Genomic DNA, 27637 nt, shown 5'->3' with positions numbered 1-27637 from the left:
AACATCCCAAAAAGTTCTGTCCATTGTTAATAGAAACAAACATATCTCGACCAAGTCCACCTTACACTTGTCCCCAGGACGTGTGCCAGCGGAGTAAATTCCAATTCCTGAACCACCAAAGATTTCAAGCCTCTCCTCTGGCAATGAATCACATTTACCCTCAGCTGCTCGAGTTTTCTTATAATTTATCGCCCTCCTGCCTCCTTCCTCTCCAAAGCGTTCAAGTTCGCTTGTAATACCAGTACCGCTAAAAGAGATGATTTTCAACTCCTCCCATTTCGGCGTGCAAGATAAAATTAATAGTTCACAAAACTCTTGTTACCCACCAGCACCAGCTTGAAACATTAGAGAAAGAAAATTACGGATAAATTACTTTTGTTTTTTCTCTGCGATTCACTTACTTTTTATCAAAGTGCAAAGAACTAGCTAAATAAACTGCTCAGAGCCTTCCTCCGGATGAAATTGAAACTCTCCGGGGTCTTGAGCTTGGGATGGTCGAGTGGAGAAACGCGGAGGGAGGTGGAAAAAAAAATTGTAATAAAAAACCACAAGCTAATCGATTTGACCCCCTAAGTTCCAACCAAAGCGAGGCATCTCAAGCACCCTCGTGCCCACGAAATCCGGCCAAAGTAAGAGCTTTGCTTTAGAAGGGGAGTGGCGAAAAGAGGCTCAAACGGGGCAATGCATCCGTAAATTTGTTAACCAAAACATTCGAGTCGCGTTAAAAGGTAAATCCTCTTCCATCCATTTTGGTAGAAACGTTGTACGTATTCGTTTTATCATTAGCTCCATTTTTCCATAACACCTTAAAACGAGCCAAAGTGCGCGTGCAATACTTCCATCAAACGTTCATGCATATATGCAGGGCTCGAATTTTCACAAATTTTCGTTCCATAAATAGGTAAGCCGTCGTACATCACGCGTTTCCTCTTCCTCGTCTCGGGCCCTCTCGCCTATAGTATCTGCTTTCCATTCCTTCGGCGAGTCGTTGTTTCGAAACGAGCACGAGATCCGTTTACGTGCATGTTCCTGTCGGAGCTGCGTTGACTCGGGCGAGGTAGCAGCGAAATAACCGCAAATCCAGGCGCATATGTATACACGTACCTAGACGGGCGTAGCCGTAGTTTATCTTGAGAAATGAAAAATCGAACCTGCGATTTTTCTCGCGTTTTTCGAACGATTTGAGCTGAACGCTCGTACAGGCACTTCCATATCTAGTATTCGTTTATTTGAAATACGTGTTTAAACACGTGTAAAGTGCGTTCTTTTACATTGAATGGACAACAAATCAGAACGATTTGGTAGAAGTAAAAAAAAAAAAAACTTTTTGGAGTTGATTACAACGTCTAATTTAAATTTAAATGTAAGTTAGGATAAAAATTGAAAAATTAATTCGACTAGATGAAGAAAAGAAAAAAAACTACATGCGGTGCTGGACAAAATAATCTTATCGCGCCCAGCCCGACGATAAAACTATTTAACCGAGATTTATTGCTGAAATATCCCAGGTCTACTTTCGCCTGCGCCCACGAATGGGATGTATATATGCGGGAACGATTTAAAGTACACACGAACGCCAGCCCTGCAACACAATCAGGCCAGAGCTTCAAGGAAAGTTATGCAATTACACGTAGTAACGAGTACCTTCGTGATCCTTAATATTTTTCTTTTTGTTTATTCCTTGCGACCGATTTGCATTGATATTAAATTAATACGATGAATTTTTTTTTTAGCAATTGAAATAAAGCTGATTTACGGCTCTATACAATTAAGACTTTTTAAGAGACAATTTCTTTTTAAATTAGTAACGAAAGTAAAAACTTGTTATAGACTTACATGTACACATAAAGTGCTTCTGATAAAAGAATGATTTAACTACAAGTAATTTAGCACCACAATTAAAAAAAAACAAAAAAAAAATACACATTAACAGAGCTTTAAAAAAAAAATCTGCCATTTATACTTCAATCTACGAAAGAAAGAAAAAACAAATAAAGTTGCAATCAACAAAAAAAGTTCACTCGCTCGTTCAAAAAATATAATGTAGGTCAGGTAGCACATCTCACGCAATGCAACGACGATATAACGACAAAAAAAAAGAAAAAGCAACACACGAGAGTTATCATTATACATACCCACGCGAATGAGAACCATATACTTGGTCTTGGTGTACATTTTCTTCTTGAGATTCATTTGTCCATTACAATTGTTCGCGACAACGATATCAGGCACTTCCAGGATGGATCGGTATCAAAGGACACACTCTAGCAAAAATTCGTCACTCTCCCTTACTTCTCCTCACCACCTTCTTCAAGTATCGGCCGACAAAAATCGACACAAGCCCCGGAACATATCACAAGTACAAAAACTACCCCACCCCCAAAAAAAAAAAAAAATAAATAAATAACAATCGACAATCGTACAAGTAGTAACTGGACGGGTTACAACACGCGAGTCGCTCGAAAGCAGAGTAAGCGAGCGGAGCTTTTCTTTTCACTGCTATTCTGCCGTCGTTTTTCAACTCAGCTGCTGCTGATGGTGTAGTGCCACTACCACCACCAGCACAACTCTCTCGTGCACTACGTTACCGTTGGTAGGGCACTAAGCGATGCGGCCCCTGGCGCACTAGGCCAGAGTATTTGTGCCGAGTAGTAGGCCTCCTTCTCTCGCATTTCACAGTACAAGGAGGCGAAAAGAGAGAGAGAGAGAGGGAGTCGGGTCAGAGAAAAAGAGGTGCAACACACGGAGAAAGCGAGTGCAATAGAGAGTGAGAGAGATGGAGTAGTATTGCACACACAGAGGGGGGCAATGTACCGGGTGCCGTGCCTCAGCACCGGCACTTGCGCGCTCCCCGGTATTATTATTATTATTGTACACCTGTGTGCCGCGTCGTGCACGTAGTATATACACACGAGAGGGGAAGTTCGTTCCTCCAAGTCCGTGCAGCCAGCGTAATTATCAGTTCCGTGCAGGAGGTAGGCCGGCCCCCGGTCGATCGTCGCTCGCTTTGAAAATGTCAGCGGGAGAAGTAGGAGGGCGAGATTTAGCGGGAGGCACGAGTATATACGGAGAGAGCGATAGCCGCGGCTGATCGAACCGTAGTTGAGCCACCTTTTAGAGTGTGTGTGGGGGGGGGGTGCTCTAGCAGATCCTATCGATGCAAGGACTATTGCCCGCTGTGGCGCGGAATGAGGACGCACCTCGAGATACCCCCCCCCTGCCACTTGCGTATGCAGAGGTCGACTTTGCTTTACCGAAGAGGGCGACCCTTGGCTAGAGCTTATTCTTTATTGTTATTTTTTATACAAGGGTGGTTGTGTTGTTATTCATTTTTTTTTTTTTTTCAACAATTTCACAATTGACGATCGACGAGTGAGAGTTTCTCGCTTCCTTGGATAGCGAAGAGGTTTTATTAAGGTTGACCAGTCGAGCGAGAGCTATTCGATTATATGACGAAAAATGCGTTTGCAAAGGAATAAATCTGGGGAGACGGAAGCGGGTGTATCGGTTATTGAAATCATCGACTTTTTGCTGGCGATGCACGAAGCCGGTTGATGAATGCACGCGTTGCAATTTAAATGCTGATTGTGTTGTGTCGAGTGAGTGGTGATTCTAAATAAAAAATTGTAGATATTCAAGGGTGGGTTTTTAATCCACAAAACAAAAAGAATATGGCCTTGGGTCAATAAATTTACTTCGGTACGAACACTGATTTTAATGTTGTACCAATGGCTTGCTCTCTTGTGGCAAAGTCTGTAGATCGTAATGACATTTTTTTTTTTTTTTTTAAGTAATGGCCGCTCAAACTGCTCGAACGAAGCAAGCAAATAATTCTGGTGATAGCGTTAGATGGCAACTAATAAATTAAAGTAATTTCGCTGGAGGGCTCTTTTGGCGGGACAAAAGATTAGAGCGGCAACACAATAAGGTGAAGAAAATAGCCCACAGGAAGCAATGTACAATGTGAGGAACGAGAAGGGTAATAAAAAAAATCGAGAAACAAAGAAGGACCGCTCGGTGGGTAATGGCGGAAAATATTTCCAGCCGCTTGGCTCGCGATTCGCGTAAAACGTCACTGCAGCTTGTAGCCACGAGCGAGGGCACAAAACGGAAGGGGGCGAGCCGTCTCTATACTTAAAAGTCAAAGTTTTCACTGGGGACACAGGATTGAGGGCTTTGTTTTTGCTCGTCCCTCTGCCCCATTTTTTTTTCTCTTTTGGCACATTCGCGCTCCCGATTTCCCGACTACTCGTTGTATGCAAACTTTCGGCAAGACCGGTGATTCACACCCACGAGTAAATTTCTCCCTCCGCGAAAATCTTTGGCCACGGAAACCTGGGTCGGATAAAATATGTACAGCCGGCACTTTCGGCATTTACGTAACCGAAGGAAGGGTCTCCTTTCGGGAGGTCAGGTATGGCTTTTAAAAAATTCAAGGGAGATGCGCTGGTAAGAGCTCGCGACGACTTGATGGGACAAGGAAAAGAGAGGCTTGGCTGGGATGCATTACACCGAATCATCTCGCGGAGTTATTCCATTGGATCCTTGGCAAGGCTCTCGAACCAACGGCTGTTGGCACTACATTTTAAGCTCTTTTGGAGTTTTGGAACTTTTTTCGTACTCTAGCCAGCGAAGATCACTCCATTGGGTGCAGGAAACGAAAGGAGAAGTCCAACTTTAATTTGATATGAATTTCCGGCGGTAAGAACTTTGTTTCCCCGCACGACTCATTACAAATGCATTACTACATCATTTCCTCTGAGCATTGAAGCGATTACGTCAAACAAGGGGCCATCTCTGGTACGACACGCAGGAGTACGGCAGGAATAAAAAAAATGGCAAGTAAAGTTGGAAAGCTTATCGCGGTGACTAGAAATTTCCGAGAAATGGAGGGAGCGTGCATTGGCTCCGTGAAGGAAAAAAAAAGGGAGGAGAGCTTATCTCCCCTCCGCCGTGCAGTAGCTTTTTTATTCCTTGGAGTGCCGATAGGACAAACATTGCGACTACGGACGCTTCCCGGTGCAGTTGACGGAGCGGGTTCGCTTTAAAAATTATCTATGCGACTAGCTTCGGGTAAAAAAGTCATCCAGTGAGAATATTTCCATTGCCTTTGGGAACGATAGTTGGGGACGCGAGAGTGAACTTTGGTAGGAAAAGTCTTTCTCAACCTTTTTCCATATTCGTGCAAGTTATTTATTTATTTTTTTTCTCTTTACTTGTATGATAACAATTTATAAAATATCTACGTGGGACATTATACATTTTTTTCATGATTACCGCAACATTGACAAACGAGTGAAAAAACAGGGGTCAAACAATATGACTCTACAGGTATGAAGAAAATGTGAGAGACCTCGACGGACTACGTGAGAATCTTCTCTTTTGCCACACCCGCAAAGACTTCGAGGGATTCGTGTTAGGTTTTTAGTGCGTACACAGGAGCTGTTGAACGAAGCAAGAAAAAAAAAATATCAACGGAAAAACCCCTGTTCCCTAAGCTCCGTACGATTATTCAATTATTTCTTTGATCAACAGTTTCTGCACGTACTTGTTCCCAACACTGATTTTTTTTGCTCCTTTGCTTTGTCCTCTGTGAAAAAAATATATCTCTTATACTTTTGCAAGGTGTAATATGGGCTATTTCTCTACTTTTCCGGCCCTTTATTCCCGGGAGGTACACTCAAGATTATTACCCCGCGATAGAGAAAAAGCAATTTCATCCAATTTATTCGCACTGAAACTTTTACCCCTGCAAAGCGTTATCGTTTTTTCGCACCTCTTACTAATTCCATCGCACTCCTTGGAAAACCACGACAAAAAGTTTTTAAAGTTTTTCCTCCCCTCGCCTCTTCCATCCTCGATAAACTTGAGAAATAAATAACGAATTTTCCGTATGGATGGCGCGCAATGGCACCCGACTTTTCTACGATACAACCAGCTTATCCCGTCATTTTTCTCGAGATCCTCGTTGTCCATCGCGTCTTTCACCTTATAAGTTCATACAGGTACACCTATAAATTCAAGCTGGTGCTGTTCTGTTGAGAACAGTAAAAGGGAGTAAATTTTTTTTTTTTTTTTTTTTTCATGGTCACAACAAGATACCAATGAGCTATCGATTTGTAAAGCGTGTTTTATTGAGCATTAAAACTTTAGAGGATTCTTTGCTTGTTCAAGCAAAAGAAAATTATTTTTCGTATATGTATTGCATGATAATTATCTTAAGAATGAAAGCCCCTTATAACTATCGATTTCTGACATATCCTTTCTGGTTATAGGGGCTGCTAAATATCGGGACGAAAGAATGGAGCCGCTGTTCCATTGAAATGCCGCTGATAGTTTCCAAACTCCAAATAATCCACTTATCGTTGCCCCAAGGGAATCACAGGTATTTCCTCGGGGATTTTTTTTTCCTACTCTCCGTAACTTCTTCTCCGTTTTTTTTTCCCACGATGTACCCGCAATTTGTTTATAAACTCCGTGAGTTATTTTCAGGAGCCAATGTCATCAATACCACAATGTTTATGACCCACCGCTGAGCACCTGCAATGAAAAACCTCGTATGCTCGGGTAAGTGCCACTTACCCGTGACTCGACAATACGTCGGAATTCAGTGCGCACATCGGGAGTACCGAGCCTCCCCAGCGAACCCTAATTCCATCTCAGCTCCGGCCTCTCGGGCTGTACCACATCATCACCCACTTCCCACAATCTCGGTTATACCCTGCACCACCTCCCGAAGCAGCAATTACAAAAAAAGTCCCCCCCCACCCTCGACTCCTCTCGTGGTGCCACCCAGGCGTGTGATTGATGGAGCCGTCGCTGCAGTGGTACGTACCGAGTGTCTGCATGTGTCGGTGAGCGAATAATGATCGCTGCTGGTGGAGGGTGTCAAATTTTAGGGAGACGTGCGGAAATCGCTTGGAAAACACCGAGCAATCTCCGAGCTCGATCGATGCGAGCGGCGGTGGTAGGGAGGAGCCTCCTTCTTCTTCTTTTCGTTTTGACGAGTAATTTGACTCTCCCCTCGGCAGCTGACGCAACGAGATGAGTTTTACCTACATCCCTACATGGTGTTTATTAGCTTAGAAAGCAATTCGGGTCGGAGGGGGAGGGGGCAAGTTGTTCGGGAAAAATATATTCGTCAATATTTCCCGTCGCAGTTACAAAGGGGCGTCTGACTAAACGCCGAGTTTTCTACTTGCCGCAATCAACGCCCTTGCGTTTTCCCCAGTACGGATTTAACGGAAGGTCACGAAGTTTGTCCAGAACACGACGAGAACATAGAAGTTCTCGCGGGGTGTGGGCGAGGGGGTGACAAGCTCGTCTGCGCGTCCTAATTGAATTCCGGAGGACAGACACGTACGCGTATACACGCGCCGTTACGTTGCTGCTCCCGTTCGTTCGTTCGTTCGTTCGTTTCAATCCGGGCAATCGATTCCTCATCGAAACTGCATGCCGTGGAGCAGTGGGTTCTAATGAAGATAGACGGGGACACTTGATCCCTCCGCCGGAGGAGCTCGAGATAATCGCTCGTGTGCTCTGTAATCTTCCTTGCCTCCGGGAACTACAAGTTTTACTTTTACTTTTCCAACCGCCTGACGACGCCGATCCACCCTGAGCACGCTTGTGGTGATACTTGACTCTATTATTTTGAGGTAGCTGGTTAGCAAAGAATTGCGATGATGCATCGAGGGACTGGTGTTTGCCGTGGGCTGTTTGGTGTTTGTTTAAATTACAATTAGTATTAACATCTAGGACTACTAGAGTGTAGCAAGAAAATGTGCATGGAAATTATTACTATTTTTTTTTTTTTTTTTTTGTATGTAGCCTAAAGTGTACATCGTGAAATTAATAAAATGTACTCGTTAGAGTAACTGTTGTTTATAGTTGATAATGTGCGTAACTGCGAAATCTACGAGCACAAATGATCGCAAATATTTGTTCCATGCAGCGGTAAACATTATGCAAACGAATGAACTCGTGTGAATTCATCAGAATTCGCGCGTGCATTATTAATTTTTTTATCGTGTGAAAGTAACAAATTTGCATTAGAATAACATTGCAAAACAGAAAATGGCGTACAAAATAAGCTGCAAATGTGTGGTTTTGTATACTCACGCGAGGAACGATCCACGCGCATCTTTCTGTTGTCTCGGTGTGTGTTTCGGTTTCTTGTACGCAAGAATTTCCATTTCCCCTGACACACGAGAGCAGTAGCATCGCACAACAAAAACTTTTCGCATCCATTTCGCTGAGAGCTGGGATGCTTTTGAGTTTACGCGAAATCGTCTTTTCACCATTGACGCAGGGACGAGTGTTCCGGTGTACCGTATTTTCTAGTTTGCGCAGTGGTGCAGAAAATTTTTGTTTTTTTATCTTTTTCTTAAATCAACCGCATTAGTATAAACTAGCGATAATTGAGTTGTTATGTTGATTTACAGCGAAACAAAATTCAAATGGTCGTTCACTCCCCCAACCCAGTACGATAAACAACGTAACCCAAAAAATCACCCCAAAAATAACACCCTCCCTCTGGATAAATAAGCCATTGGAAAAAAAAAAAATAAAATTGCCCTCCTGGAAAGAAGCCAATAATAAATTTCCGAAAACGATTATCCTAAAGCCTCCCCCCTTTCGATGGAGCAACAATTAACGACCCCTAAATCCAAACAGCAAACTCACAAGTGTGGCAAGGGGGTGGAAGACAGTCATGTCGCGTGAAGCACCTCCTCACCTACATCCGGTTCGTGCAAGCTCGGTGATAATACGACCCGCTTTCGCTCCGAAGCCGAGCTTATCGCGTGAAGCGGACGAGGAAAGAAGCTCACCCCCCATCCCCCCATCCATTGTTCGAAAGAATGCATAAACTTTTACGACACAGAGTTCGACCTATACCGGGGAACTGGTACGCATGCATGTTTTGCATGTTTCGTTGTTTTTGGGAAGTGTTGCGGGTTTTGTTGCGTAAGCCTATTTTCGTCACCATTGTCTAATAATTACGAATGAACGTACTTTTATTTTCCCATTGAATCGTGCACGTGGAGTGATTTTCAGCTTTCGGGGTATTAGGACACGTACACCTTATCATCGCCGAGCCAGAGAGGAAGCTTTGCCAATAACGCGGCCGAGTGGTAACCCGTTGATTTCCTCTGTCTACGCGTACACGTGCCCGCAGGATACATGTGCGCTTCTCATTAGTCTCGAGGTGATGTAATGACTGACCCGTTTGTTCAGCCAAGGGCATCGACGGGAGAGAGAGAGAGAGAGTTGTTATCGTACGTTATATATGGACTATTGCCGTCTGATGTGTTGCGTATGTGTGGGTGCATGTGGGCGTTTCAAATAACGATCTCATTCAATGTTTTCTTTGTTTCCCTACAAATTCTTACAACTATATGTAAGTGGTCGCAAATAGCAGTGTACCAACAACAAAGAAATCGGAGGAAAAAAGTAAGACGATAGCACGAGTGAATGAACGAGGGCTTGAGCTCCGCTGAGGTGTCATCTAAACTCTTCCCCCATCGACGGCACGTGTACATAGTAATCGATACAGCAGCAGCGGAGATAGCGCGCGAGTGAGCGCCTATCACGACGACCTACTACTGATTTCGCGATTCTTCGACCGATAAAGTCAGGCTGCTCTTCGGAACTCTTGCTCCATATGTATTTATCTCTTTCTTGTTTGCTTTTGTTTATTGTTGGCGTATGTACGAGTTTTAAGGGTAAACTAGGCGCCTCTTATCGGTACACCGGTGCCGTGGGCTGTCTATTACGTTGGGGGAGCGCGGCATTGATTAAACTACACCGAGCGAGGACCGAATATACGGTGCTGTCGTGCGATCAAATTGGCTGCCTCTCCAGAACGAGAGGAAAAATCTCGGCAGTCGTGCCTACTGACGGAGGAGGAGCGGAAAAATTTTTTATTGCTCGAATAAAATGGAAAATATGTATTGGACGTGTTGGGTAGGAAAATCATGACATCAATGGAGATGTGATTTTTGTATTTACAGCGTTTACCGCAAAAACAAAAGACCAATTCGTCTATTGACGCATGATACGAATCGTTGGTCCTTTTGACGTGTACGCCAACACGCGTCACACGATAGAGATCGACATTCACACTAGCATACAAGTCCCACCTTTTCACCGTCCAGTTTTTTATCGATCCACACACACACCGACGAGCTGATAAGAAAAAATGATGAAGCTTTTTTAACGAGCAGCGAACGAATTCAATCAGTTGGAAAAATTTTTTCAACGATTCATATAAGAAATTCAACTGGACCCGACTGGCAGGTACACACGCGTACCTATTCAGCTAAACTATAAAGGCACCCCACTGCTCATTCAGTGGCAACGCAACTTTTGGAATAAAGGTAGACTCGCGAAACTTCCCTGACCCTCGCAACTCTCTTCTTTCGCTTGATTTCCAAGTTTTCCCGGAAACAATAGAGAGAGCCCCGAGACGAAGGGCAAGCGCGCGCTTGGAAAGAGGGGATCGATTAAAAACCTTTCCAGCGCAGGACGCATCAATCGGGGTAAGACGAGCCGGGGATGATGGAACCGGGCGGCCGAAAAAAAGCCCATTAGCGCCGCGGGAAAAAGAGCCGGGGGTAGATTGATGAAACGGAAAAAGGAGAGCCGATCGACGTGGTCGTTAAGTTTCCTCTTCTTTCTCTTCTACCGTGAGATGTATTAGTTCTGGCTAAAGTTTCGCCCAAAAAAAGGCACGAGTGCCTTTTACGGGCCTCTTTTATGAGCACACATTCAGGCACCACCGGAAGGTGGGGGCTCTTTTTTTTGCATGAAAAGGTTCTTCCTTCGATTAGTTCGCGAAAGACAACGGTATACTGTTTATGGAGACGAGACGGCATTGAGGTCCATTTATAGAGGCGTTCCGTGTAACAATGCATGCGGCGAGTCAGCGTGTACACACGACGTGCTGAATCGCGATCTCGAGAGCTCGATCGAGCGAAATCGGGCGATTGTCGTGGCGCACGATTAGCCCTCCAGCAAAGACCACCCCCTTCTTTTGCGCCCTCGGGCGGTGGAGAATAAGCTGGAAATGGCCCATTCGTTATGCAAAGTGGCAATATTCTCTCCCGCCTTGGTCTATACTGGGCGCTTGGCCTGAAATTGCCATGACGCAAAAGTTTCGCGCGGCTTATACTGCACTTCTCGCGTGTTGGTTGATGGCCGAGAGGAAAAGGGGCTGGTATCGTGGTCCATTTGAATTTTGAACGAGGGCTCGGGGGATAAAACGAGCGATGAACCACGAAATTGTTGTTTAATTGCTCTCGTCGGCGGGATAAAGCGAGTGTATGAATATCGCGATATACGAGTGGAATGCTTTATCTATTTTTATTCACTACAGGTATCAAGGGGGTGCTTTATACCTTTCCACCAGAGAAAAAGGAGTACAACCATATACGGCACGGCTATTTACTCCGTGGGACGTGAAAATACCAAATACAAGAGTTGAGGATTGAAAATAATATTTTCTCTTCATTTTGCATCGTACGCGTTATGATACTCTCGGAACTCTCTAAATTCTTTGAATAATCTTTTTTTTTTTTTTTTTTCAGTCTTGGGCGTGAATTTTGACTTTACCCGCTGCGATTTAACAAGCAATAAGCGTTGGGAAAATTTTTAGGTGCTTTTCTGTAGCTCTTGAGGCTTTGTTGCACCCTCGTTAAGAAAATAGTTTGACCCTGGTGCATACATTACATCACAAAACTTTTTTATTTGATATTTTAAGACGTAGCATCCAGTACCATGTTTTTTCGTAAGTTGTATTAGATGTTGTGGTTCAATGGCATTATGTACGTTGTAATTATTTTTTCCTACTCGTTACGAGCCACCTGAGAATCGAGATTTCCTGCTCTTCGCATTTCCAACCCTTTTTGGACAGCGTATCCTTTCTCAACTTCATAATAATCAGTTTCCAGTCGTCCTCCTCCCCCTCGCGTGATCTCATTCGCCGTATGGGGCAATAAATACCGGTAAGGTACTCGATTTCATTAGAGCAAATAATAGGATTCAATTAATCGATTGCGTCTTCCTCCCCTACCTTCGTACCCCCAATTGACATTCAGCCGAGACTCCCTAGACGATCCTCGTGAGTCTTTTCAAGCCACGCGAGAGAAGCAGAGAGGAAAAGCACGTACTCGGAGCGTGAGCCGACAGACGTGGATTTCCAGGACCCGCGTTTGCGCTGCATACTTATGCGGGACCACCTTGGCGCGGCTGTACTCCACCCCAACCCCCCTTTTCGGGGGCGAAGAACGACGAGACACGCCTCATCCTTTCCCCGAATTAAACTGACACGTCTGTTGCGGGTGTGTGTACTCGCACGTACGAATAAGGCGTTATCTCTACATCTAGGAAGGGAAATTTGAAAGCGCAGGTGAGACTTTTTTTTTCTCTCGTGTGTTTTTTAATTTATTCTTTCGAGTACAAAACGGCAACGGAGGGGGTTTACCGATTTTCGAGAATCCGCGCCCAAAAAAAGGTGGCGGACACGAAAGTCGCATCCAAGGAGTTCCGCGCTTTAGCTCGTGGCAAAGGGCATAATGGGATGTATTTTTTCAAGTGTCTTTCAACTGTGCGCGGTTCAAAGTTTGCGCCGACCTATAGAACTCTCTATTGTACGTCCAAGGCTCCGGCGCTTCGTTGGGCGAAAAAAAAAAAAAAACTTTTTTCCTTTGAATTTCAAAGGGTAAAGTCGGCTTTCCATTCCTTAAACACTCGCGAGACTCTGCTGCGTCTTTTATAAACCTCCCGGCTGTGGAATTTTTTTTTCTACCCCCCTGTGCTCCCGTTTGCGCTTCTCGCAAAGCTCTGAGCTTCGCTCATGTTCATACGCGTGATAACTTTACTGTCGAGCTGTATACCTTTTATTTTACACGGTTTAACGTAATTGCGTAGGAAAAAGAGTTTAAAATAAAAAATGAAATAAAAAACAATGAATCCACCGCAAATGAACGAATCGCGCGATGCGCATTTAGGGAATACCGTACATAACGTAGTTAGCAGATTAATGATTAAACACGGCAAAGCGGGACGCCCGTGTTTTCTCGTAATTCAATCCAAGCGTGCGGACTTGGCCAACGCGCTCGGATGGCAAAGGGCATTAGAGCTTGCTCGTGAATTTCCAAATTATCCAGCTGTTCCACCCCCTCCTCCCCGGTCTGTTTGTAACTCAGCCAATTTGCATTTCGCAACGCGCACTTCGATAGGATAGGAAAGTTGGGGACTGAATTTTTGCTGCGAGGAGTCGAGCTTTGTTGGATTCCGTTCCTCAAACGATTATTGAAAGCTTTTTTTTTCTGCGTCGATTTATACTGAGTGCATACCTCCATTAGCTCGACTGGACGATGTGTGCTACGTTTTTTCGGCATAGCGATTCACGAATGAATTAGCGGACCCGTTTTTTTTTTTTTTTTTTTTCTTTCAACGTCGTTCGGATCGCGAGCTTTTTTGTAAAAAGTTTCACGTTCCAATGGACGTTGATTGGTTAAAAAAAATTATGAAAATTCTCGGCCACGGTGTACATCGCCTGGTACTTACTACTTAAACATTTAGAGTATGTACATTGAATACGAAAAAAGCTTGTCCACTGCGTTAGCCATTAATATCCAGCGAAACAGTAAGCGACGGTGACGCTTTAGTCCGAGTGAAAAAGGTTCGTACTATACCTGTACTCACCGATCTCCGGTATATCTTTGTCATGACAGTGTTGGCCTCGTATCTGTAACAAAAAAACAAAAAATTCACTAAATTAGCGCGAAACCCCTTAACGGATAATATTCCAGTTAATTGATTATTTTAAAGCATCTGCTGTATTTTCAATTAAATTTCTACTTTGTGGCGTTGAATGTTATCATGCATCTGTAGAAAGAAGAAAAAACATTGCAAGGCCTGAAGATGTCACGTGACGGGAGGAATAAATGAAATGTATAGTGACGTGAAGAGTGATGAAAATAAAGTGAAATAAACGCACTATACTCGTGATGAAGACTTCAATTGGGTCACACACGCGCGCGCTTTTTCTCATCGGGCAATTCTCATTCAAGCATCGTTGAAATAAAATAGAAGAAAGAAAATAGCGTCAGCAAAACAAGCGAGGTCAAAAAATTGTAAATCACCACTAGCCAGACAGATGAGCTCATATTGTGGTTGGCCAAGATTTCACTTGCAGGCACGGGACACTGTTTGTCGGCGGTAGTGAGTCCGGTTTTTTATTCAGTCTATCGGCTCGTGAGGGAAAGGGAGAACTTCAAAAAATGCTATTTACATAGTATAATAATGGTGAATAAGAAAAAAAAAATCGTCCATCACAGTAATTACAATGTTTTTATTCCAAGTTGATAAAAAAACATTCTAATTTGAACGAAAAAAGATATTTTCATAAACCGAGGCAAAGGAAAAAAAAATCGGATACATGTATAAATGGAAAATAGACGGCCTTAATATAATTGGAATAGCTGTACTCTTGGCTCACCAATAGCAGAGCTACACTTTCAATAATTAGGTACATCGAGATGAATACAGAAAAAAAAAAATGTATTACCACGATACATTTTCTGATATATTTCGTTGAGAATTTATAAAAAGCCGAGACATCCAAGATAAGAAGGAAAGAGCCGGAGAAAAAGAAAGAGAGGATAGCAGAAGTAAGTACTCGAGGAAAGGAGCTGCCCGTGAAATCGATAAAAGATAGGCGCTTCTTTTTCGAGGGACTTGAAGCTGTTGACGCGCGACACTTCTATATCTTTTATTCGCTTCGTTACGAGTGATTGCAGCCCAGACGTATATACATACGTATGTACGTCAGAGCTTGTTTTTTTTGTTGCTGTATAGTCTCTTTTTTCTTTACTTTTCGCAGGGAGTGATCCAATAAACGTGACAACATTTATGGATTATTTATCGTTTGTTTGCATTGTTTATCGAGCAAAAGGAAAAAAAAAAAAAAAAAAAGAAGAGATTCACTCGCTCTATCCTCGATGAATTTTCAGCGTCTAGCATCGATGTTTTCCATTTGAGTAAAGGAAAGCGCAATTCGATCAAAAAAGAAAAAGAAAAAGAATATTCACGTGGCCGACTGGATACGCTTTCCTTTTCCCTTTGCCGGAAGTAACGTTTGACAGAGGGAAAAAGTTACACGCTCGGTCGGCCTCCGACCGTATGCCTGAACTGGGTATTATTAGTAATATTTCTTCGCTACGAATTGCTCATGTACCAGTTTATTCGATAAAAGAAAAAAAAAAAAAAAAAAAAAAAAGCAAGAAAAATAAGGAGCAAGAATGCCGCAGCTCAATAAATTTCTGGATAACAAAGCCCAGAGCTGCTAGAGAAACCCCAACAGCATCACAGAGAGAACCAAGAGAGAGAGAGAGAGAGAGATTGTACACACATCCAGAGTGGCATCAGCCCCGAATTCAGCGGACTGATAAACTCGACCCGCTTCCCTTACACACTCCACCGCGTATCTATTTGGTATTCAAACGAGAGGGCGCCTTTCACCCTTACCAAACTACACACCCACATCAGTACATCTCTCGCTAGTTGGAGCAATAGTCGCTCGCCTCCCCCCTCCCTTGCAACACGCAATAATCCCAAACGAAGCGTTCGACTTCCGCTTCGTCCCGTCTATGGTTCCGTTGCGGTGGTGATAACTGCCCTCTTGTTGCTTTTACGTGTCATCCTCGGCAAGGGCTAATGACGAATTCAACCTTACAAGACCGAAAGAGCTCGCAGGTATGCTCGTCCACTTGGGACGAGGAAAATCTCTTGGTTACATAAACACCCCCTGAGAAGAGGGGTAAGCTTGGCTTTTCTCCCTTGCCACTATTCGCAAATGTATACCCAAAAAACAACAAGTTCTCTTTGACGCAAAGCGGAGCTTACGATACGTTGATCAGAGCTTTAGCTCCCAATATCATACATTTGTTTGCTTATGCGTATTCGAAACGCGAACAGCAGTAGCCCAAGCGCGTAGTATAGAAGAAACATAATAAGAAAAAAAAAGTTGATAAAACATCGCAGAGGTAGAAAGACAAAAGGCGGAAATGAATGAAAGGGGGAGGGGGGAAATCGGATTTCACGGCTGTTGCTCTCAGAGGCCTGGATTTCGCGGAGAGTGACACACGAGTGCGGGTCAAGAGAAGGTGACGGTACCTACAAGTGTAGGCTTCGCGACGCCCATTGCTTGACCGGAAAGTGCATGGACATCAAATGTAAATTTACGGAACTCCTTTCGACGCGTGTACTCATCATTCAACTAGCTGCGGGATTTTCAAATCCTTTCTGTACGGCTCGTGGACTGAACCAATGGAAATACTTTACTCGACTCAACGTGCATGAGGAATTTTTCTTTTCAACTGTAATAACGGATGATGCTAAATTAACCTCCTTCTTTTCCGAGTCCAGTACTAAACAAGTTTTGTCCAGACGGGTATACTTGAGAGGTAACTCACAATTCAAATTTATACCGCGATTTGATGAGGAGCAGTGGAATATAGAATAGGCCCGTCTAATGACGTACAGATAAACAGGTAGTTGGTTTCATCACCTACAGTCGAACATTGTAGTCGCGAGTACACCAGCACAGTTGGACGCTCATTGTAGCGTCAACTTTGCACACAGCAAGTTAAGTAGAAAGATAAAACTAGCTGCAATAACAAATTCATTGCGGGACGTGAATTTTCGAATAACTTTTTGCTTCTAGTAGATACCTACAATTAAATATATAAAAAGTTGAGAAAATAACAATCTCTTTCGAAATCAAAGAGCACGATAACAATGGAATTATCAACCGAAGAAAGTCTTCACGAAGCCGTTAGATCCGGTGATAAGAATAAGGTTTTTAGAATTTTGCAAAAGTAAGTAAAATACTACGTATATTGTTTGAGGAGAGTCGACGTTTCTTTTTCTCATCCATAAACCTGTTTCTCGCGTCTAATACTATTTTTACGTGTGTTCATTCTGTCGTTTTTGTGGTTGAAATTCGGTAGATAGTGTTGCAATAAAAGATATGACGCCACAGCTGAAGGGAACCTATTTTCGGTAGATTATCTGTAAAATTGTATTAAAGTTGCTCGATTCATCAAACATGACGTCAGGAGAGTATATTTAATTGAATTATAATCGTGTAGTAATCACTTTAATACATAGTGACGTTACTTCAAACGATGAAAATCTCTATTTTTAGCTGTTAATGTTTACATAAAAAAAAAAAAAACCATTTATAAAAAAAATTCCACTTTCTTCACTTTTGCGTGTTTACCGCGTCTTCACTAGGAGAAGGTGTGCGATCACCAGGGCAAGCACAAGGAGTCCCTTGGACCTGGTGCTTGTCCTGGTGACATGCGCCACCAGGTACGAAAATTACTATTTCCCACCTTGGGCGTTTTTGAGAGGCTGGTGTGCCCTCGGTAGAAAAAATAGGATTCGCCACATGAGCACCATCGCACCGCGGCTACCTTACGCCCCTCGGGCCGCAAAATAGCCCCGGAGACGATGGTACTTATCCGACGAAAACTACCATTGTATTGCATCTCATGCGCAGAAATGACATGTATTATATTTTTTCACTCCCACCACTCGGAAGTGTTGTAAGTGCTCCAAAAGTTGGTATTTTCTATAAAAATGTATGTCATAAATACAATGTCTCAGGGACAGGTCATGCATAAACGATTGGGATCAGAGTTTAAGAACACCTCTACATATGGTTTACGATCACGTCAGTGTAACTGATCCTACTCCAGCTGATGACAGACTTCCGATAATGAAATTACTTGTTGATTACGGAGCAGATGTCAATGCTCAAGACGGATTTATGTTTAAGTCGGCACTGCATATGGCAATTGAAAAAAAGCAGGTAACGTATAATATGCATTCACGATAAACATACATTATTAAAATAATCGATCAATGATTTACAGATAGGAGGATTAGACTATCTACTAAGTAATGGAGCTAATCCAAACATTGCAGACTTATACCAATGTACGGCACTGCATTACGCAGCTGGGAAGGGTTGCGAAAAAATGTTAAAACTTTTGCTAAACCACAAAGCCATTTCCATTAACGTTGTTAGTAAAGCCAACATAACGCCGCTAGATACCGCTATTAATGAACAACATGTTGATGTCGCGAAGGAACTCGTGGGTTTTGGGTGAAGTGTTTTTTTTTTTTTTTTTTGGTAATTATCATTCATTTGATCTGATAATTATGATTTCCAACAGTGCAAAGAGCCCTCACTACTTATTCAACAGTGAAAGCCGCAGGCATATAAAACCAGACTGGTACATACCATTTCTCGAGTATTTACTGGAAAACGGAGCCAAAATAGACAGCCACGGCACATTCTCATTTGACGCTCTGATGTATGGAATGGTGTTTGACAGACAGTCGATGGGAAAAAACAACATTGTTTTCAACCTACTGCACTATAAAGGCATTGATATTCATAACGGCGTGGACGGTTTGGATTTGCATGAAGCTGTTCGTACACGCGACATAACTAAAGTTAAAGCTGTTCTTCGGAAAGGAGCGGATATCAATGAAAAAAATAAATTTAACGAGACACCGTTGCATGTAATATTGAAACAACGTAACTGGACAACAGAGTGTCACGAAATAGCTCGTCTGCTCATTGAGCGTGGTAATGACCGTACTAGCAATTTTTGAAAATAACAGCTTTATCATTCTACTTTGTAGATTCAATCAAAGTTTACCATAGATGATATTAAATTTTGCAGGTAGTGATTTACGTGCATTTGACTACATGGACAGTACACCGTTTTTCTTAGCTGTGAGAAGACAAGATTTGATGATAGTGAATTTGATGCTGAAAAAACTGAGTAGAGGTAAAGTTCGTAAAAGACATGACGTATATTTCACATCAATTCCTAAGTTACATCCTCGTTATGACAAAACCGAACCAAAGCTCGATGAGCTTATTGTTGCCACTACTTTGGGTTATGAGGAAGTTGTCGATCGTTTGCTAGAGATAGATTACATCAAAGAGGCGAGCAAACTTTGTTGTTACGATGTCAATCGAGTCCTACGCAAAGCTGTCAGATATCAGCGATACGACATCCTAAAATTACTTCTTGAGGCTGGACTTCGAAACGACAGGTTAGCCATTGCATTTGTATAATTGGAGATCTTTTTGGGTTCATACGTAACGTTAATTCTCTGTCAACAGGCGTTTTACCGGTAAAGTACCTTATTATTTTTCAACACTTTTCACCTACTATAACAAGATTGGACTGAAGATGGCATACTTGTACTGGGAATATGGAGACAACACAGCTATTAACCATGCGATAATTAAAGTTTGCCGTGACATCGCTGAAGACTCACGTAATGTTAATCAATTTATGTATCTGGTGACCTTTTTTTATTCAATTTCAATAAGCTTGAATAAATTACACGTGGATTTGATTCCAACAAAGGGTTTTTTGAAGAAAAATAATGTCATGTCGGAAATTCTGTCCAACTGCAACAAGGATTTAAATAAGTTAAAAAATGTCAAAACAAGTGATATGTCCCACTATGACATTGTTACAATGCCATTTGAGGCTTTCGTGAAAGCGTTAGACAAACGCCGGCTGAATGATTGCAGAAAATTGCTTTTATCGTTTAAAAATAAGAATAAAATCAAGTACTATGAGTATGTTATAGAAAATCGCATTAATCTGGCCATAGAAAAGAAAATGGCACTGATCACGGCAAAAGATTGTTTGAACAAGGCTCTTGAAGGCACATTAAAAAAAACTAATATGGAAAGTCTGCCAGATGAGATTGCATGGAATATTCTTTCTCACCTCAATATGAGAGAGTTAAAAATAATGCGTAAACGTTGGTCTAATTATGTATTTGTTAAGCCTACGTCTGATCTACTGGACCATATTTACCCAGAAGTTATATTTTAATTTTACGTTCATTTTTAGCCAAACGATAATTTTAATCATAACTTTTTTACAATGATGTACTTGTATGCAATTATACAAATTATTTGAAATAAATAAAATACAACAATTTTTATTCATAAAGACTTCCCTCTTGCATGTTTACATGCGGATACCTAGAACTTACTCAATCCCCATGTAAGTGTCCTGTTTTGCGAAAAAATTCGTATTGATACAACAGTTCAAATACTTTTCTCACTGAATTGTAAAATTCATTCTAATTCAAGCAAGCACCTCAAAGTCTTGAAAAAAAATTCTCACGTCTTAAGAAGTTTATCAAAAAAAATTTCAAAATCTTTCCGAGATATTTCAACACTTTCAAAATCTTTTTGTGTCTAGAAATGACTTAAACGCCATTTGATAAGATAAACACCCTTCCAAGTCCTTGTAAGATTTCATTATATTAATTTTCGACGAAATTTTGAGAATCTTCAAAAGGGCTTTTTCATGAAAAGACTGGCCTGTTTTTTCTCGATCGAGTCATCCACCCGGAAGATGATGTTCATGGCAGAGAAGGTATAGTTGCTCGGGATTCGAGTCGCACACTATCTGCCGAAAAGTCTCTCTAGGGCCCAAGCAACCGCAGCTGTCTCTCGCCGAGACGACGATGTCAGGTGCTGGAATGCGCCGAGAATCCCACTTAGGGCAAAGCCGTCGCAGCTGCTACTCCCCCTCCGTGAATTCGCGAGTAACTTCGAGGGAGTACGTTGCTTGTCTTATCACAGAGTTTATTTTAGATACCCGCGAATGTATAATTGAGATTTATCTCCAAAAGGAATTTTATTTTTGTTCCTAAAAGTATATGCCCCCTTGTCTCCAAAAAACGAGCAAAAAAAAAAAAAACTACGAGCAGTAAACTTTTCACGTGAAAGAAACGCGGTTGCGGAGGTTTAAAAAAATCGTTGGGTGAGCGGGTAGCTTCTAATCCCCCAAACGCGCGATGACGACGACTTTTTTACGACTCGCCGAGGCCTCATACTCTCGTTTTTTTCCTTTTGCGGACGCATTGATTGGTCGTTTTCGAAAAAGTGCTGTGCTTGCGCAGCTTTGGTGAATCTGCGGGACGATGGCGTTGTTCGGCGTCTAAAAGGACTTGGATTGATTGAAATTGATTTTTTTTTTTTTTGTACATAATATAGTTGTCACCTCTTTATTTTTTCCTTTGTACGCATCGCGGTTGAAACAGTAAAAAAAAATACATCAACTGCATTGTCAGTATAACATACTGCACCCTCAGCAATGAACGGAAAACGGATGTTTAGCATTACGTAGCAAGTCAGGAGAGGAAAAGGGAGAATGAGGAAGTCACACGAACGAAATTTATTTGGAAAAAAAATATAATTGCTTGACTTTAGAAGTTAAATATAATTTGGTTTAGGAGAAAAAAGTATTCGTTAGCAAATCGTGGTAGAGTATTGGTGTCAGTGTTTGATTCTATACAAAAAAATTGGGAATTGATGTTCATCGATTTTGCCTTTCGAGACTTATTGCTGATCTTCACCATCAGCGTGTAAACCAAGTAACCAAAAATTGGAAAAATAGGGTATACTTTCTACATGATAAATGGAGGAAAAACATTGGAGAGGTAATCAAAAAGACGTCATCGTCTGTGGGGTCAAAGTAGAATACAAAAAAATAATACGAATTTTTTTTATCTGTGGAAGTTTGGATTCAACGTGAGGAAGTTGGAAAAGACTTTGAAAGGGAAACCATTTGGGTGCTCGATTTCGATCAGTTCTGGCGTTTATAGCATCAGGATCTAATACTAAAAAAAAAAAAAAAAAAATGATTGGGGACAAAAAAGAGTTTCTACGTATTGCTGTTAAAATCATGAGATCTGATGAGATAATATTACTAAAAATGATTCAATACTACCCGTGTCTCTTACTTTCGATACACGTAACATTTTTGGTAGACTTTGATCAGCAGCAAATATTACTAAAGTACGTTTAAAAAATAAATAATTACATTGCTATCAATAGGACAGACAATCAGTACAAGGGTAATTGAGACATCCTCGAAAGTAACTAAAGCACATCGTAGCAAATTATACCAAAGGTGCAAGTTTATGTATCTACTAGATGATAAAACAGATTTTATGATCAATAAAGTATCATTATCATGATTATTCGAGAGTACAATCATAATCATAATAATAATTGGACTGTAAAAGAAAAATAGATGAATAAGAAATCGTCCTTGATGAATAAAAAAAATTCAACTTAAACTGCAACTTAACAAAAAAAAAGAAAAAAAATTTGGACCAATTACTCCCTTTGATGCTCTCTCGCCACTGAAAATGATAGGTATTAACCTCGTTCACCCACACTTTTTCTCCCCAGCACACTTGAGCTTGCAATACCGGCGTTGCATCAAAGACTGTCTGCTCACATACACGCACACATAAAACTTGGAGTGGGTGTCTCCCGCAGGCGAATTAACCCCCAGCTTTGCGCCCCCCCCCCTTTCCGCGACCCTTTGTACTTTTTATTGTGCAGGGATGGAATATAAAAGGGAGAATAGAGAGAGACCAAGTTGATGAAAGGAAAACGGCTTGACCCGATTTCTTTCTTTTTTTTTTTTTTTTTTTTTTTTTTCTTTTCTTGATACGTAAACGAATAGGTAAGCTCGAGATACTAGTGTCGGAAACGGTGTTCGATCAAATTGGTGGTCACGCGGATTTGTGTGTTACGGAGAAAATGTCAATCACTGCGCATAATTTGCAGAGTTAAAATATCATTTCAAATCGTTAAAATCGCTCCACTACTGCAGGTACAGCTGAAACTGATACCCGTACGTGGGGAAAAAAAGTTACAAGCAGTTTGACAAAAACTCAAACACATCGCTGAGCGTGACGTTTAATTCACATTTGGTAAAACTTCGTTTCAGCATAAAAATAAAATATGGGAGAAAAACAGGGAAGGCTACGAGTGAAGGAAAAAATTCATCTCTCCAACTTACTTCCCGCGGGAATTTCCGACGTTAAACGAATACACGCAGCCGTAAACTCTCTACTTTCATAATTCTTTTTCCTCCTCCCTTCGTTTCAATTTCCCCACTTTTTTGATGCGAAGGTACACACGAGTCACCTACATTTACAAGCAGGAAAACTAGACTGATTCAGAAAAAAAAAAAAAAAAAAAAAAAAAAGTGACAACAACTGCGGAGGATTACCTTAAGAATATACATTCCCAGCACGAACCGCTGCTGCCGTAAAAACCCATTGTTTCCCGGAGGCGCGCTCCCGTCCCCTATTCGAAATCCTCGGCACAAGCACACACAGTTCCCCGCGAGACCTACGGTCCAAGCCGAGAGTTCGAGTATTATACCGCAAGCCGAATCGTCGTACGTACGTACCTGCATACCATTGTGCATGTGCTCCCGTGCACCGGCGTATTTACGAGCTTTCATCGGCCCTCCCGAGGGCTGTATTAGGGATGTACTTACGGGTGTCCAACGTAACTCGTGATGTAAGCTCGCGATTTGTAGCTTGTAACGCATCGTAATGAAAACTAGTCGACTCGAGTTATGGACGCTCTTACAGGGGCAATGGAAGTTTGTTGCCCTGCTAATCTATGCTGGCTGCGTGGACGGGTTTCCGAAATTTAATGGAGGGTCTGCGTGTACATGTGGTGGAGTTGCATGTTTTAATTTTATGCATACACCGTTGAATGGGGTATTCGTGGGCGTGTGTTAACCGTTGTAACTTTCGGAAGTGTATGAGTCGGGGTGTACGAAGGGATTATTTCGAGAGAACACGGGAAATGCACTACAACTGTCTGTTGTGTACGAAAGAGCTCGACAAAGGGTGCATGAGATGAGTTTCGGATGAAAATCCGCTCCCAACGCACGGGCTCTCGAAGATCACCGATAATTTTTACTGTTTTTCACCGCTCGCGCGTACACCCCTTCGGAAGGTATATATATAATCTTGTTTCGTTCACTAACGAACCTGCTGCGTTTGTTCGTACTTTTTTCTCTTCTCTTCCACGTACAATACTTTTTTTTTCTACTCGAGCAAAACAAAAGTGGCGAAAAAAAAAAAAAATTGACCAAGATTTATCGGTGAAGGCTGCAGAATGGAGAGCCATCGTTGCATTTCGAAACGAAAGAGAACTTTCAAGAGAATAACTCATCACCCCTTACGAAAACAATTTACCCGGCGAGCGGGCATTCCTTTTTTCCAAATCCACGAATGAGAAATCGTTTCGACCCCTCGGAAGGGAAATAAATGCCTCGAGTCGCGACACAATGTCAGGAGGATTATCGCTCCCACGCGAATAAACGACAACGCCTTTGCAACAACGCAGCATACATTATGGATTCATATTTAAAAAGTACCAGCTATTTCTTTCTTTTTTTTTTTTCATTTTTAAAAAAGCAAACGAAAGAGCCATCAACCATCGCCCGGTAGACAGCCCAGCGTCTGACTATATCTTGACTCGATCTACTGGCGGGTCTATTTCTCAAGTACCCTGTCGTCGCTGGAAAAAAAGGGACACGTATTCGGCGCAGCTGAGACTTCAAATCGATACAGAGATTACGTTGGAGTTGAGAAGTTGCATCGTTAGTGGTACTCTCGCACCACCTTCTGGTAGTCGTAGTTGTTAGTTGGAGAATTACACTGCTGCGCCTCGTAATAATTTGCTGAGTAAACCTGGATTATTGGCACAATGTATTTTTCACAACTATAGTGAATATAGTCATTCTTCATATGCTCAAAACGTATGAAACGCATAATATCTTTACTCGAACAACACTGCTGAGATCCATTCCTTAACCACATGTTGTCGAAAACGACAGCCATAAAGGGAGAATCGTCGCGAGAGCAGTAAACTTCAGGGCATTAGAAACGTACATCACGTGGTCCCTTTACGAGCTCCTAAAAAGCTCTTTCGTGTACGTCTACTTGAATATGCGCGATGCAATTGACTGCTGCAATGGCTACAGGACGAGAGAGCAGTAAACAATAGTGCAACTATAGTCGAGTGCGGTAAAAATTTACGCTCCACTTCTCGTTTTGACGTCGCACTCGAATTCCTTCTTCGTTTACTCATTCACCTACACTAAATGCCTGATGAGGCCGTCGTCTTGGCAAACAACGCAGCGCCACACACAACTCCGAAATGAAATCCGAAACTGATTGCATGTAAAAGCCCGCAAATCGCAAACTTTACCCCCGGGCATACCCGTGAGAAACTAATCTCCAGCTGACGCGTCCACGGAGTGTCTCAAAGTACGCTCCCCTAGCAAAACAAGAAGAAGAAACAAACTGACGCTGTTGCACCAGCAAAAATAATTAGCCCTTGAATCGAGTCGAGCTTGCGCGCGGTGAGTGCACGTAAAAGTTTAAAAAGTTGCCCTTCCGACGGATACCCTTTGTGTAAACTATACGGCGCGCAAATGGAGAAGCCGTGCAACGTGCAGAAGTTGCGTGAGACCAAGGAAAGGAGCTCGCCCTTGTTTTCAAACTCCCAGGAGGTGGTATCCCTCACGGGGTAGCAAAGTGCTTGCTTCAACGGTAGCAGCTATGGGTGGCGGCGATTCGCTCTTTTGTTTGGTTTGACGAGCGCTGCTTTCCCGAGCCAGCGAACGATCAGAGAAACTGGAGATATGTGTGTACCTACGTGTTCTGTTTTTTTTTTTTTTTTTTTTTTTTCCATCCTTCGATTTATTGTTCTCGCTGATTAGCAAGTCGATTAAAATTGTTTTTCATTTTTGTCTCGGCTAATCCTTTGTCCATTATCCTCGACCAATTCGAAAAAAAATGTAGAGATGCATTACTTGTTTGTACTGTAAAAAAGCCAAATTCTTGGTACAAATATGTATGCACACGAAAAAGGGGAAGCAAGAAAATGTACATGAAACCAGCGATTCAACGAGTTAAAACTGTTGATTTAATGTACATAGCGATTGAGGGCAAAATCGACGAGCGGGTGATCGAGCAGGTGTGCAGAGAAATCAAAAGAGCGTCAATACGAGAGATCCAAAAGAAATGGGAAGTTGCCTCCGTTCAGCCGAGGAAACAATGGGCTTCGATCGAACGGCAACCGCAGCTGCCCGACAACAGCAGCCAGCACAGTGGAATATCTCGAGTACACGTATATTTGTACCCTTCTAAAAGAGAAATCAAATTCTCGAGCTATGGTCCGCGGAAATTCGAGGGAAAAAAATCAAGTTGTCTCCCCTATTGCGAGTGTTTGGTGGGGAAACGCGAGACGAGCTGAATTTCGTTTGGGGGAAGGAGATATCGAAGGAGGAAGAAATGTGATGCGTCGATGGGTAATGCGGGTAATTCGAGGCAGCTGTTTTCGAAAAATGTTTTTGTTTGCTCGTGCTTTGGGAAAAGAAGGAAGTGATAAATCGTCACGTCGAGCAAGTAAAAAGGATTTTAATAAGTGTATTTGCACAAATGCTTCGTTAAACGTGCCATTTTATCGACGAGGAAAATTCGTACGAGGTCAAGAGTCAAAGATACTTTGGTTTTAATACATCAATGGGACAAGCAAGGAGTGCTATCTCCAATTTTTACGTAATTTCTGCACTTTTAAGTAGAATAGAAAAACATGCAAAAGGTGCCAAGATTTTTTTAATTCTTACGTTGCTCTTGACACAAAAAATCATGCAGAAATCTTTCAAACTGCAAAACAAGTTTTTTTTAATAGCTCTTTTATTTCCAAAGCCATCGGTATCAGAGTAATGATCTTTTAATTAAAAATACATTAATAATTACGCCATAAAACTCAAATGTTGAAATTGTCTCATGGTTTCAGTGAATAATATGAGCTTCTATTTTACCCTATCCTACGTGAAAAACATTAGAGTTTCAATTAATTTTCAAAAAATATATATCCATAACTATTTTAAATAAATTATAGTATTGTTCGAGACTGAACTTCACCACTCAATCTTCCATCACTACGAGATTCAAGGGAATTGTAGGGTGTATTTTCGTATCAGTTTGATCGTAAATTATATATTCTAACGAATAAAAAAAAAAGAATGTACTACTCTGAAACGTATAGAGTAAAAAGTTTTATTACTACATGATAGGTATATACCCAATCTCGTTCCGAATCGAAATAACTCGATGTTCCAACCCATGCAACGATCTTTCCTCTTGTTATTTCTGTAGAAACTCATTCGCGCGATAATCACGGCCCCATCAGGCGTATCCAATACGCAAAAGGTAAACAGAGGAAAGATTCGTCCACGGATGGCGATCAACCCGTTCGTCTATTAGTTTTCATTTACATTCCACGGGAATGATGTTTTTCCCAATGTATTCGTCTTAATTCGCCGGATCCCCGGCCGCTTTCTTTTCCTCCCCTGTCGACCGAGTCTCGTCGATGGGCATGACTAACGACTTTTTTGATCAGCAAAGAATACGAAATGGAGATGTCACGGGGATCATTTATTTTACTTTTTCCCCACAATACCAACAAACTCCTCGTTTTCCAATATAATCGCTCGAATGGACAAACAAAAGTTATACGCTTCATAATGCGTGTGGTGCTCCGTTGGCAAAAAAAGCTCGAAAACGTGTTTCGACAAACGTCTACCTCATTTTCCTCTTTGGGACAGTATTAGGTACTTTTTGTTCTCTGCTGTCTATTTTTTCCTACATAATCCTTTATGCGACCCAACATCCTTTTTTT

General features: G+C 41.9%; 2 protein-coding genes across 2 annotated transcripts in view; one reads left to right on the top strand and one right to left on the bottom strand.

The window, feature by feature from the left end:
• Nucleotides 1-27637, bottom strand: part of Trpgamma (Transient receptor potential cation channel gamma) — a 69733-nt gene that overhangs the window by 24444 nt on the left and 17652 nt on the right. Inside the window, exon 2 of the mRNA XM_089588447.1 lies at nt 13698-13750. Coding sequence (XP_089444573.1) covers nt 13698-13731 — 34 coding nt within the window. The 5' untranslated portion in view covers nt 13732-13750. The remainder of the gene's footprint in view (nt 1-13697; nt 13751-27637) is intronic.
• On the top strand, nt 16795-19943 carry LOC106636565 (uncharacterized). Its single transcript, XM_089588858.1, has 6 exons — nt 16795-16883; nt 17677-17881; nt 17946-18178; nt 18249-18667; nt 18765-19143; nt 19214-19943. Exons 1-6 carry the CDS (start codon nt 16804-16806, stop codon nt 19941-19943), a joined length of 2046 nt encoding a protein of 681 aa, XP_089444984.1. The 5' UTR covers nt 16795-16803.

Source organism: Copidosoma floridanum, unplaced genomic scaffold, assembly GCF_036245765.1.
Source record: "Copidosoma floridanum isolate Cflo_tuat_1 unplaced genomic scaffold, Cflo_Japanese_pri ptg000007l, whole genome shotgun sequence".
NCBI classification, from domain to species: Eukaryota; Metazoa; Arthropoda; class Insecta; order Hymenoptera; family Encyrtidae; genus Copidosoma; species Copidosoma floridanum.
This window is presented reverse-complemented; position numbering and strand designations above follow the sequence as displayed.

Excerpts from the sequence above, each read along its gene's own strand:
- LOC106636565 (XM_089588858.1), top strand. The coding sequence starts at position 16,804 with ATGGAATTATCAACCGAAGAAAGTCTTCACGAAGCCGTTAGATCCGGT. Across the intron at positions 18,668-18,764 it reads TCGTCTGCTCATTGAGCGTG|GTAGTGATTTACGTGCATTT; the intron begins GTAATGACCGTA and ends TAAATTTTGCAG. Across the intron at positions 19,144-19,213 it reads GCTGGACTTCGAAACGACAG|GCGTTTTACCGGTAAAGTAC; the intron begins GTTAGCCATTGC and ends CTCTGTCAACAG.